General features: G+C 37.9%; 1 protein-coding gene and 1 pseudogene across 8 annotated transcripts in view; one reads left to right on the top strand and one right to left on the bottom strand.

The window, feature by feature from the left end:
* ATRX (ATRX chromatin remodeler) overlaps positions 1-12,831 on the top strand; it is a 254,434-nt gene that overhangs the window by 162,414 nt on the left and 79,189 nt on the right. For all 8 annotated transcript variants that reach the window (XM_068534190.1, XM_068534186.1, XM_068534185.1 and 5 more), the window contains 2 exons: positions 259-347; positions 481-653. In XM_068534190.1, the coding sequence (XP_068390291.1) occupies positions 259-347; positions 481-653 (262 nt within the window). The remainder of the gene's footprint in view (positions 1-258; positions 348-480; positions 654-12,831) is intronic.
* Positions 7,753-8,186, bottom strand: LOC137757381 (large ribosomal subunit protein uL16-like; annotated as a pseudogene).

Raw genomic sequence — 12,831 nt, 5'->3', positions numbered from 1 at the left:
CTATTAACTAAACAATAGACATTAATTGGATTTCATCAGTTTTTGTACTTACATCCTTTTTCTTTTCCATGATTCAATCCAAGATTTCACATTTCATTTATTATTCATATCTGTGATGTCTCCTTTATTTTTTCTAATCTATGATAGTTCTTCCTTATCTCATAACAATTAACTTATCCTTAAATGAAATCAACATTATTATAATTTCCAGTATAAATTGATATAAATTCTTAAAACATTCATTTTTTTTTTCTCTAGGGATATTTTGATGAAGACAGTATGGATGAATTTATAGCTTCAGATTCTGAAGAAACCTCCATGAGTTTAAGCTCTGATGATTATACAAAGTAAATTGAATACTTTTTGTGCCCTGTGTTGACATGTTTAAAATCCCTACTTGCTGATCATCCTCTAATAATTGGCACTTGTATCTTTCCTGTGTTTTCCTAATACTTTGAATTTGTTCATTATTTTTTTTAGAAAGAAGAAAACAAAGGGGAAAAAGGGGAAAAAAGATAGTAGCTCAAGTGGAAGCGGCAGTGACAATGATGTTGAAGTGATTAAAGTCTGGAATTCAAGATCTCGAGGAGGTGGTGAAGGAAATGTGGATGAAACAGGAAACAATCCCTCAGTTTCTTTAAAGCTGGAAGAAAGTGAGTCTGATAAATGTTGTGTTTATCATGGAACATTGATTTAGAAAATGTCATGTCATTGATGTCAGTGCTTTTTTCAGTTATTAATTATCCTCACTAGTTGGCTCAAAGGAATATCTTTCCTCAATTGGTAAGCATCTAGGATAATCAGATACAAGTAATAACAACAAATATTTGACGAATGTTGAATTACAAGCAAGCCATTGTGCTCTCTCTGGTATTTAAGAGGAAGGGAAAAAAGAAAAACTAACATTTATTTACATGTATATGCCTAAACTCTGTATTATTTTCACTCCATGTGTTAGCTAACTTAATTCTTGAGCAGCCTCGCAATGCTGTTATATCTTTATTTTTATAAATGATTGGTAGAAGTGGGATTCAGACCTAGATATAGCCCATTTCAAACCCACCAGGGTAATTTCACTTAACTACTATATAAATAAGTGGAAGCATTTCAGATGATAAACTATGATTATAATTCATTTTATACAGTAAAACTAGTTTTATTGGTTTAGTGTTTTTCCTTTTTAATTGTTCATAATCTATATTTATTGTCTCTAGGTTTCCCCTGTTCAGGTACAGTTTGTGTCAGCTGTTTCGCTTTCTCTTTCTTTCTTTCTCTTGTGCATGAGTGTATACTCAGTGAAAGTCTTCCGTTGAACTTCCCAATGGCTAAAGTTATCTTTACTCATATCTACATTTGAAGGTTTAGTGTTCAGGCTCTGTATACTCCTAGTGCAGCCTGACTGGGTGTTTAGGAACTCCAGTGCTGGGAACAGATATCTGAATATTTGAAATATCAAATATCTAAAGACAAAACAGTGTAAGTAACTCTAAATATGTGGCATTTGCGAATCATGGAGCAAAGCAGTAGAGACCATCTGAGAAGAGAGATGTGGATGCCAGCTAGGTGAATGATCCTGTGCACAGACAAGCTTAGCTGGTCTCAGGCCTGCAGCTGAACAAATTTGGTGATTCCTTGATAAACATTTCTCTCTTCAGTACCTCCTTGGGATAGACAGATGGCAGCCTAACCACAGACCCTGGCTTACTTCTCTAAGAAATCAGGGGAATAGTAAAAATTAAACTACAAAATTTCTTTTCTTGTTTTTCTCTCCTGTTACCCCATAAAGGCAGTTTATTATCAGCATTCATCTTCCAACTAGATTTAAAGTATGCTTTTCTAAGAGTAGTAAAGGAATGGTTATAGTTTAATTTAAGGTAGTGGGAAGCTCCTGTTATCTCCTCCCCTGGTCTCCTGACCTGCATTTTCACTTAAGTTCTCCTCAGTCTCTCATCTCGTAATTAGAAATAAATAGCTTAAAGTTTTTTTGCTCCTGGGAATGATTTTCTTAAAATATTCTTGTTAAATTTTTCTCATAACTTATGGTTAAGAGAAAAGAGAGAGTAGACTAACCAGTGTGTCTCATACTGTGCTCTAAATGGATTACATAAAAGTATGCTGAGGTATTGATGTGTTCATCACTTGGAACTATAGATGGGGTCTTATGCAGCTGGGTCACCTTCAGAAATGAATAGCATCTTCCAGTTTTCCTGGTGTGCTATTGTAAGTACTGTCGCTTTCCATATATGCCATAATATGAAAAAGTTTGAAAAGAACTGGAGCAGAGAGTAGGTTGCTACATGTTATGAACTTAAAAGCAGACAGGGAAGGCTGTGGGTTCCAAATGACAAACTTTGCCTACTTCTCTATTGTGCTTGTTTCATTTTAGCTCTGTGCAGTCAAATAGAAGTCATTCATATATGGATGTATTTTTTATTTATTGCAGCTATCTACATGTATAGTTGATCAGAAACATTTTCTAGAACAAATAGATGATAAAAATCTATTTTTGTTCTTTAGATCTAGATTAACTCTATATAAGGCTGAGTAGATCATAATACATGATCATATATACCTGGTACTGTGTAAGTGTTAAAAAGAAATCACTTTTTTTTTTTTTTTGCCCTGCCACATGGCTTGTGGGATCTTAGTTCCCTGACCAGAGATCCAGCCTGGGACCCAGCAGTGAAAGCTCCGAGTCCTAACCGCTGGATTGCCAGGGAATTCCCCTTGCAAATCACTTTCTTATAGTAAATGTAAGAAAACCTAAGTAGGAAGTATTAAAGAGCCAAAATGTTGCACCTGGAAATTGAAATGGATATTAAATAAGTAGATGGCTATAACTGAGCTATGATTTTTACTGCATATTTCACTTTCACGTCAAAGAGTTTATGCTTAATTCTTTTGCAGTAGCTTTCTGAACTTTTTGAGAAGCAACACCTTGAATAAGTCATTTAAGTTTACCTTACAGCATCCACATCTCTGTGTTTTAGTTTAGTATCGTATTAGGACATTTTATGATGAGGAAATGACTGTATATAAACTACTTCAAAATATTTGATTTATTATTTCAGCATAAGCATACCTTGTTTTATTGCACTTCACAGATACTGTGTTTTTCACAAATTGAAGGTTTGTGGCAACCCTGTGTTAAACAAGTCTATCAGCACCATTTTTCCAACAGCAATTGTTCACTCCGTATCTGTGTGTCACATTTTGTAATTCTCACAATATTTGAAACTTTTTTGTTATTATTATGTTTGTTATGGTGATCTGTGGTTAGTCATCTTTGATGTTACTATTGTAACTGTTTTGGGGAGCCATGAACTGCACCCATGTAAGACAGGCAACTTAATTGATAAATTTTGTGTTGTGTGGGTTCTGACTGATCCACCGACTGGCCTTTCCCCTGTCTCTCTCCCTCTCCTCAGGCCCCCCTATCCCCTAAGACACAACAATATTGAAATCAGGCCAATTAATAACACTACAATGGCCTCTAAGTGTTCAAGTGAAAGGAAGACTTGCTTGTCTCTCACTTTAAATCAAAAGCTAGAAATGATTAAGCTTAGTGAGGAAGGCATGTTGAAAGCCGAGATAGGCCAAAACTAGGCCTCTTTGCCGAACAGTTAGCCAAGTTGTGAATTCAAAGGAAAAGTTCTTGAAGGAAATTAAAAGTGCTATTCCAGTGAACACACGAATGATAAGAAAGTGAAACAGTCTTATTGCTGATATGGAGAAAGTTGTTGTGGTCTGGATAGAAGATCAAACCAGCCACAACATTCTCTTAAGCCAAAGCCTAATCCAGAGTAAGGCTTAGCTCTCTTCAATTGTATGAAGGCTGAGAGAGGTGGGGAAGCTGCAGAAGAAAAGTTTGAAGCTAACAGAGGTTGGTTCCATGAGGTTTAAGGAAAGAAGCCATCTCCATAACATAAAAGTGCAAGGTGAAGCAGCATGTGGTGATGTAGAAGCTGCAGAAGGTCATCCAGAGGATCTAGCTAAGATAATTCATGAAGGTGGCTACACTAAACAACAGGTTTTCAGTGTAGACAAAACAGCCTTCTGTTGGAAGAAGATGCCATCTAGGGCTTTCATAGCTGGAGAGGAGAAGTCGATGCCTAGCTTCGAAGCTTCAAAGAACAGGCTAAGTCTCTTATTAGGAGCTAATGCAGCTGGTGACTTCAAGTTGAAGCCAGTGCTCATTTACCATTCTGAAAATCCCAGGGCCCTTAAGAATTATGCTAAATCTGCTCTGCCTGTGCTCTATAACTGGAACAACAAAGCCTGGATGGCCTCACATCTGTTTACAGCATGGTTTACTGAGTATTTTAAGCTCACTGTTGAGACCGACTGGTCAGAAAAAAAAAAAAAAAGATTCCTTTCAAAATATTTCTGCTCATTGACAGTAATTCTAAAATATTACTGTCTTGGTCACCCAAGAGCTCTGATGGAGATGTACAACGAGATTAATGTTGTTTTCAAGCCTGCTAACACAACATCCATTCTGCAGCCTATGGATCAAGGAGTCATTTCAACTCTCAAGTCTTATTATTTAAGAAGTACACTTTGTAAGGCTATAGCTGCCATAGACAGTGATTCCACTGATGGATCTGGGCAGAGTCAATTGAAAACCTCCTGGAAAGGATTCACCATTCTAGGTACCATTAAGAACATTCGTGATTCATGGGAAGAGGTCAAAATATCAACATTAACAGGAGTTGGGAAGAAGTGAATTCCAACCCTCATGGATGACTTTGAGGGGTTCAAGTCTTCAGGGCAGGAAGTCACTGCTGATGTGGTGGAAATAGCAAGAGAACTAGAATTAGAAGAGCCTGAAGATGTGACTGAATTGCTGCAATCTTATGATAAAACTTTAATGGATGAAGAGTTGCTTCTTATGGATGAGCAAAGAGAGTGGTTTCTTGAGATGGAATCTGCTCCTGGCGAAGATGCTGTGAAGATGGTGGAAATGACAACAGAGGATTTAGAACATTTCATAAACTTAGTTGATAAATCCATTTCAGGGTGTGAGAGGATTGACTCCCATTTTGAAAGAAGTTCTACTGTGGGTAAAATGCTGTCACACAGCATTGCATGCTACAGAGAGATTGTTCATGAAAGGAAGAGCCATTATCGATGCAGCAAACTTCATTGTTGTCTTATGTTAAGAAATTGCCACATCCACCCCGGTCATCAGCAACCACCACCCTGACCAGTCAGCAGCCAGCAACATGGAGGCAAGACCCCTCACCAGCAAAAAGATTATGACTTGCTTCAGCGAGACTATGCAAGCATTTTTTTAGTAATAAAGTATTTTTAAATTAAGGTATGTACATTGTTTTTTAAGACATAATGCTTTTGCACACTTAATAGACTACAGAATAGTGTAGACCTAACTATTATATGTAGTGGGAAACCAAAAAATTTGTGTGACTCGCTTTATTGTGATATTCGCTTTATTGTGATGGTCTGGAACCAAACCTGCAATATCTCTGAGGTATGCCTGTGTTTTCAGAGTAAGCGTTATCAGTGAGCATTTATATTTGAAAACAAGCATAGAGTGGACTTGGGAAGGTGGCGGCACAGGAAGACCCTATGCTCACCTCCTCCCCTGAGCACAATGATCTACACCTAAACACAACGCATTTCCTCTTGAAGAAGACCTGGGGGCTGAATGAACTGGTGCTGCCAATAGAAGAACCACGTAGAAACTGGTAGGAAAGTCAGAGACACGGTATCCATGGGAACCCCTCCTCTTTTGCAGTGATCTATGGTAGGGAGATGGATTGCTGAGGGATCCAAATGCAGGCACACTCACCCTGGGACACGGTGAAAAAACTTTAAAGGCACCTACAGTATATGTAAAGGAAATCTGTTTCCTAACCCTAGAGTTTCTGCCTAAATGACAGGGAACTGTTGGAGCCCTTGCCTGGGTAGGAGGCACTGGTGATCACTATTGTTTGGAGTTCCACCCCCGGACGCCTTCTGCCCCATATCTGCTCCAGCTCCAGCCGCCCCATCAAGGCAGCCTATGGCCCAGCACTCTTCAGGGACTGCCCCTGGACCAGGTCCTCTCCAGCTCCAGCTATCCTCCTAAGGCAGCCTTGGGTGCAGTACTTCCCAGGGGGCTGCCCCTGGACTGGGCCCTCCTCCAGGTTCAGTGGTCCCACCAAGGCAGCCTCGGGCATAGTGGTCCCCAGGTATTAACCCCAGCTGGTGCCCACTGCAGCCCCATCTGGCCTGCCAAAGCCTCTAGGCACAAGTAGTCTACACAGGGAATGTTCCCACACAAGGCCTCTTCTTCAAGATCTGGGGAGGTAGCTGTTTCACCTAATTTATAGAAACACAAAAGAAGATCAAAGTAATGAGATAGAGGAATATGGTCCAAACAAAATAACAAAATAAAACCCCAGGAAAAAATAAACCCTAATGAAACAGATAAGTAGTTTACCTGATAAAAGCGTTCAAAGAAACAGTCATAAGGGTGCTCACCAAACTCAGGGGACGATTGGAGGGACTCAGTGAGAACTTTAACAAAGACTTAGAAAATGTAAGAAAGAATCAGAACTCAATACAGTAACTGAAATAAAAAATACACTAGAGGGAATCAGAAGCAGATGAGATGATACAGAAGGAATAAGTAATCTGGTAGATAAAATAGTAGAAATCACCCCATAAGAATAGCAACAAGAAGGAAGAATTTTTAAAAATGAGAGTTTAAGGGACCTCTGTGAAACATCAACCATACTAATATTTATATTGTAGGGGTCCCAGAAGAAGAAGAGAGAAAGGGACAGAAAACTTATTTGAAGAAATAATGGCGGAAAACGTCCATACCTAGGGAAGGAAACAGACACCCAGGTACAGGAAGCATAGAGATCCTAAACAAGATGAACCCAAAGAGACCCATACCAAGGTACATCATAATTAAAATGGCAGAAGTTTAAGAATAAAAGAGAATTTTAAAGACAGCAAGAGAAAAACAGCTAATCATATACAAGCGAAACCACATAAGCCCGTCAGCTGATTTTAAAGCAGAAACTTTGTGGGCCAGATAGGAGTGCCATGATGTATTTAAAGTGCTGAGAGGATAAAAACTTACAGTCAAGAACACTGTACCTGGCAAGGTTATCATTCAGACTTGAAGGGGAGATAAGGAGTTTTTCAGACAAGCAAAAACGAAAGGAGTTCATCACCAATAAACTGGCCTTACAAGAAATATTAAAGGGTTATCTTTAAGGGGAAAAGAAAAGATCACAACTAAAAATAAGAAAATATATGAAAAGAAAAAAATCACTGGTGAAGGAGAATATATAGTAAAGGAATTGTATCAGTCACTTTAAAAAGCTAGTATGAAGGTTTAAAGACAAGTAGTAAAAAAAAAATCAGCTATAACTGAAGTAAGTAGTTAAGGGATACACAAAATAAAAAGAAGTAAAATATAACGACAAAAAATAAAACGTGACAGGCGAGTGAAAATGGAGTGCTTTTTTTGATTGATTGACAGGAAAGTAGGATTTATTGGTGGGCATGAGCAAGGAATGGACAACAACACCAAGGCTCTTGTGAGTGCAGGGCCTGCCATTTGTCCAAGGGGCCGTGATTAAGGATATATTTAACCCCACAGCCAACAGGGATAAGTCACTTTTCTGCCACCACATGTTCAAATTCATCGACTTTAAACTTAGTAAATCCCCACTCTTGGACATGTGAATCTTCTGGTGGCCAGGGAACTTGAACTTGGCCCTGTGTAGGGCCTCAACCACATGCTCCTTGTTCTTCAGCTTGGTGGGGATGGACATGATGACTTGACAAGTGTGTACTGTGGCCACTGTGCCCTGGGGCTTTCCAGAGGCACCCTACATACCTACCCAGAGCTTGTCAGCCTCAGCACAGGACAATGTCTTGTTGATGTGGATGATGTAGAAGGGGTGGAGATGGCGTTTGGATGTGAAAACCATCTTTACCACAGCTTTTCACCGTGTACTTGTTGGCACAAATATGGGCAGCCTCCAGTGGAGAACTGCTCATACTCATTTGACACCATGTAGCCACAGAGTCGGAACTTTTGCCTTCTCCTACCCCAGGTCAAAGATGTGGATCTTGGCATCAGGGTCACCTTGGCAGAAGCAAGACTCTGGGTACAGATTGTTCTTACAATACTAGTAATACCAGGCGGGGCAGCAGCCCATGGCGACAACAGGATTTTCAGAGTCATGTTGAAGGGAAAGAGCAAAACGTAGTGCTTTTAGAATGCCTTCAAACTTAAAGTGACTGTCAGCTTAAAATAATTGGGTATATATACAGGTTGATGTATATACACATACATACATACATACACACACCTCATGATAACCACAAATCAAAAACACCTACAATGGATACACAAAAAAATAAAGAGAAAGGGATCCAAACATAAAACTAAAGGAATCCGTCAAACGATAAGGGAAGAAATGAAGAGCGTAAGACTGGAACAGAGAAGAACTAAAAACACAACCAGAAAACAAGTAAAAAAATGGCAATAAGTATATACCTGCCAATAGTTATTTTAAATGTGAATGGACTAAATGCTCCAATCAAAAGACATAGGGTAGCTGAATGGATAAAAAAGCATGACCCATCTATATGCTGCCTGTAGGAGACTCACCTCAGATGTAAAGACACACATAAACTGAAAGTGAGGGGATAGAAAAAGATATTCCTTGCAAATTGTAAAGTAAAGAATGCTGAGGTAGCAATACTCATGTCAGACAAAATAGACTTTAAAACAAAAACTATAACGAAAGACAAGGAAAAGCATGCCATAGTGTTAATGGGGTCAGTCCAAACAAGAGGATATAACGTTTGTAAATATTCATGCATCCAACATAGGAGTGTCTAAATATATAAAGAAAGTGTCAACGGAAATAAAGGGAGAAATTGACAGTGATACAGTAATAATAGGGGACTTTAATACCCCACTTACATCAATGGATAGATCATCTAGACACTAAATCGGTAAGGAAACACTGGCCTTAAATCTGGTATTTGACCGGATTCATTTAATAGATAAATATAGAACATTTCATCCAAAAGCAGCAGAATACATATTCTTTTCAAGTGCACATGGAACATTCTCCAGGATAGATCACGTTAGGTCACAAAATGGAACATTCTCCAGGATAGATCACATGTTAGGTCACAAAACAAGTCTTAATAAATTTAAGAAGATTGGAATCATATCAAGCATCTTTTGAGATCACAGTGGTATGAAACTAGAAATCAAGTACAAGAAAAAAACTGGAAAAAGCAATAATATGGGGGGCTAAAAATCATGCTACTAAACAAGCAATAGATCAACGAAGAAATGAAAGAGGAAATAAAAAAATACTTTGAGACAAATGAAAATGGAAACACACCATTACAAAATCTATGGGATGCAGCAAAAGCAGTTCTAAGAGGAAAGTTCATAGTGGTACAGGCCCACTAGAAGAAATAAGAAAAATGTCAAATAAGCCGTGTAAAGGTACATTTAAAGGAACAAGAAGAAGAAGGACAGGCAAAGCCCAAAGTTTGTGAAAGGAACCAAATAATGAAGATCAGAGTGGAAATAACTGAAGCTGAGTCTTTAAAAAAAAGGAAAATTCAATGAAACTAATAAGTGTTGTTTCTTTGAAAGGATAAACAAAATCACATATTTAGCCAGACTCATCAAGAGAAAGAGAGAACCCAAATAAATAAAATCAGAAATGAAAGAGGAGAAGTTACAACCAACACCACCAAAATACAAAGGATCATAAGAGACTACTATGAACAATTGTGTGGCAACAAATTAGACAACCTGGGAGAAATGGATAAATACCTAGAAATGCACAATTTTCCAAGACTGAATCATGAAGAAATAGAAAATCTGAATAGATCTATTACTAGTAACAATATTGAATCTGTAGTTTAAAAACAAAAGTCCAGGTCCAGATGGCTTCACAGGTGAATTATCTTGAACATTTAAAGAAGAGTAAGTACCTATTCTTCTCAAAATATTCCAAAAAAGTGAAAAGGAAGGAACACTTCCAAACTCATTTTATGAGGCCAGTGTTACCCTGATACCAAAATGAGACAAAGACACCACCAAAAAAATAGTCTACAGGCTAATGTCCCTGATGAACACAGATGCAAACATCTTTAACAAAATATTAGCAAACTGGATTTTAAAATGCATTAAAAGGATCATACACCATGATCAATGAAATTTATTGCAGAGGTACGAGGATGGTCTAACATCTGTAAATCAATCAATGTGATATACCACATTAATAAAACAAAGGATAAACATCAAATGATCATCTTAATAGATGCAGGAAAAGCATTTGATAAAATTCAACATCCATTTATGATGAAAACTTTCAACAAAGTGGGTACAGACAGAACATATCTCATCATAGTAAAAGCCATTTATGAAAAACCCACAGGTAATATGCTCAGTGGTGAAAAGCTGAAAGCTTTTCCTCTAAGATCAGGAACAAGACAAGGATATGGACTCTCACTAGTTTTATTCAATATAGTATTGGAAGTCCTGGCCCCAGCCATTAGGCAAGAAAAAGGGAAAAAGCATCCAGATTGGAAAGGAAGCAGTAAAACTGTCACTATTTGCAGATGACATGATACTATATGTAGAAAACCCCAAAGACTCTACCAAAAAACTGTTAGAACTAATAAATTCAGTAAAGTTTCAGCATAAAAAAATATACAGGGCTTCCCTGGTGGCGCAGTGGTTGAGAATCTGCCTGCCGATGCAGGGGACACGGGTTTGAGCCCTGGTCTGGGAAGATCCCACATGCCGCGGAGCAACTAGGCCTGTGAGCCACAACTACTGAGCCTGCGCGTCTGGAGCCTGTGCTCCGCAACAAGAGAGGGCGGAATAGTGAGAGGCCTGCACACCGCGATGAAGAGTGGTCCCCACTTGCCGCAACTAGAGAAAGCCCTCGCAGACCCAACACAGCCATAAATAAATAAATAAAACACAGCCATAAATAAATGAATAAAATAAAATTAAAAAATATATATATATATACAGAAACCTGTTGCATTTCTGTACACTAGTAATGAACTAGCAGAAAGAGAAATTAAGAAAACTTTCCCATTTACAATTGCATCAAAAAGAATAAAATATCTAGGTTTAAATTTAACCAAGGCACAAGACCTGTACTCTGAAAACTGAGATATTGAGGAACAAAATGGAAGATGACACAAAAATAATGGAAATATACTTTGTGCTCATGTATTGGAGAGTCAATATCATTAAAATGTTGATACTACCAAAGTCATCTATAGATTCAATGCAATTCCTGTCAAAATACCAGTGGCATTTTTGACTGAATGAGAACAATTCTAAAATTTGTATGGAACAGAAAAGATCCTGAATAGCCAAAGCAATCTTGAGAAAGAAGAACAAAGCTGGAGATAACATGCTTCCAGACTTGAAATTATACTACAAAGCTTTAGTAGTCAAAACAGTATAGTACTAGCACAAAAACCGACACATAGATAAATGGAACACAGTAGCGAATTCAGAAATAAACTGAAGCTCATATGTTCAATTAATCTACAACAAAGGGGGCAGGAACATACAGTGGGGAAAAGACAGTCTCTTGAAATAAAATAGTGTTGGGAAAACTGGACAGCTATATGCAAAAGAATGAAACTGGACCACTTTCTTATACCATATACAAAAAGAAACTCAAAATTGATTAAAGACTTAAATGTAAGACCTTAAACTTTAAAATTCCTAGAAGAAAACATAGGCAGTATGCTCTTTGACATGGGTCTTAGAAATATTTTTTTTTTTGAATCTGTTTCCTCAGGCAAGGGCAACAAAAGTAAAATTAAACAAATGGGACTACATCAAAGTAGTCCCATTTGTTTAATGGGATTAAATGGAGAATATATTTGCATGTGATATATCCCATAAGGGGTTGATATCTAAAATATATAACTAACTCATACAACTCAACATCAAAAAACAACCCAATTAAAAACTGGGCAGAGAACCTGAATAGACATTTTTCCAAAGAAGACATACAGATGGTCAACAGGAACATGGGAAGGCCTTCAACATCACTAATCATCAGCAGAATGCAAATCAAAAGCGCAGTGAGATACAACCTCACACCTGTCAGAATGGCTGTTATCAAAAAGCAATAAACAACAAGTGTTGGTGAAGATGTGGAGAAAAGGGTACTGTTGTGCACTGTTGGTGGGAAGGTAAGTTGTCGCAGCTATTATGAAAACCATGGCGGTTCCTCAAAAAATTAAAAGTAGAACTACCATATGCCGTATGATGCAGCATTTCCACTTCTGGATATTTATCTGAAGAATACAAACACACTAATTTGAAAATATATGTGTACTCCCATGTTCACTGCAGCACTGTTTACAGTAGCCAAGATATGGAAGCAACGTAAGTGTCCATCAGTAGATGAATGGATAAAGAAGGGGTGTGTGTGTGTGTGTGTGTGTGTGTAATCGGATACTACTCAGCCATAAGAAAGAATGAAATCTTGCCTTTATGACAATGTGGATCAACCTACAGGGTATTATGGTAAGTGAAATAAGTCAGACCAAGAAAAACAAAGACTGTATGATTTAACTTATATGTGGAATGTAAAAAACAAAACTAATGAACAAAACTAAATAGGAACAGACTCGTCGATATCTAGAGCAAACTGGTGGTTGGCAGAAGGGGGTGCATCTTGGGGGAATGGATGAAATAGGTAAAGGGAGTTAAGTGGTACAAACTTCCAGCTATAAAATTAGTAAGTCACAGGCATTTAATGTGCACATAGGGAATGTAGTCAGTAA

This window comes from Eschrichtius robustus, chromosome X (genome assembly GCF_028021215.1).
Source record: "Eschrichtius robustus isolate mEscRob2 chromosome X, mEscRob2.pri, whole genome shotgun sequence".
Lineage (NCBI taxonomy): Eukaryota > Metazoa > Chordata > Mammalia > Artiodactyla > Eschrichtiidae > Eschrichtius > Eschrichtius robustus.
This window is presented reverse-complemented; position numbering and strand designations above follow the sequence as displayed.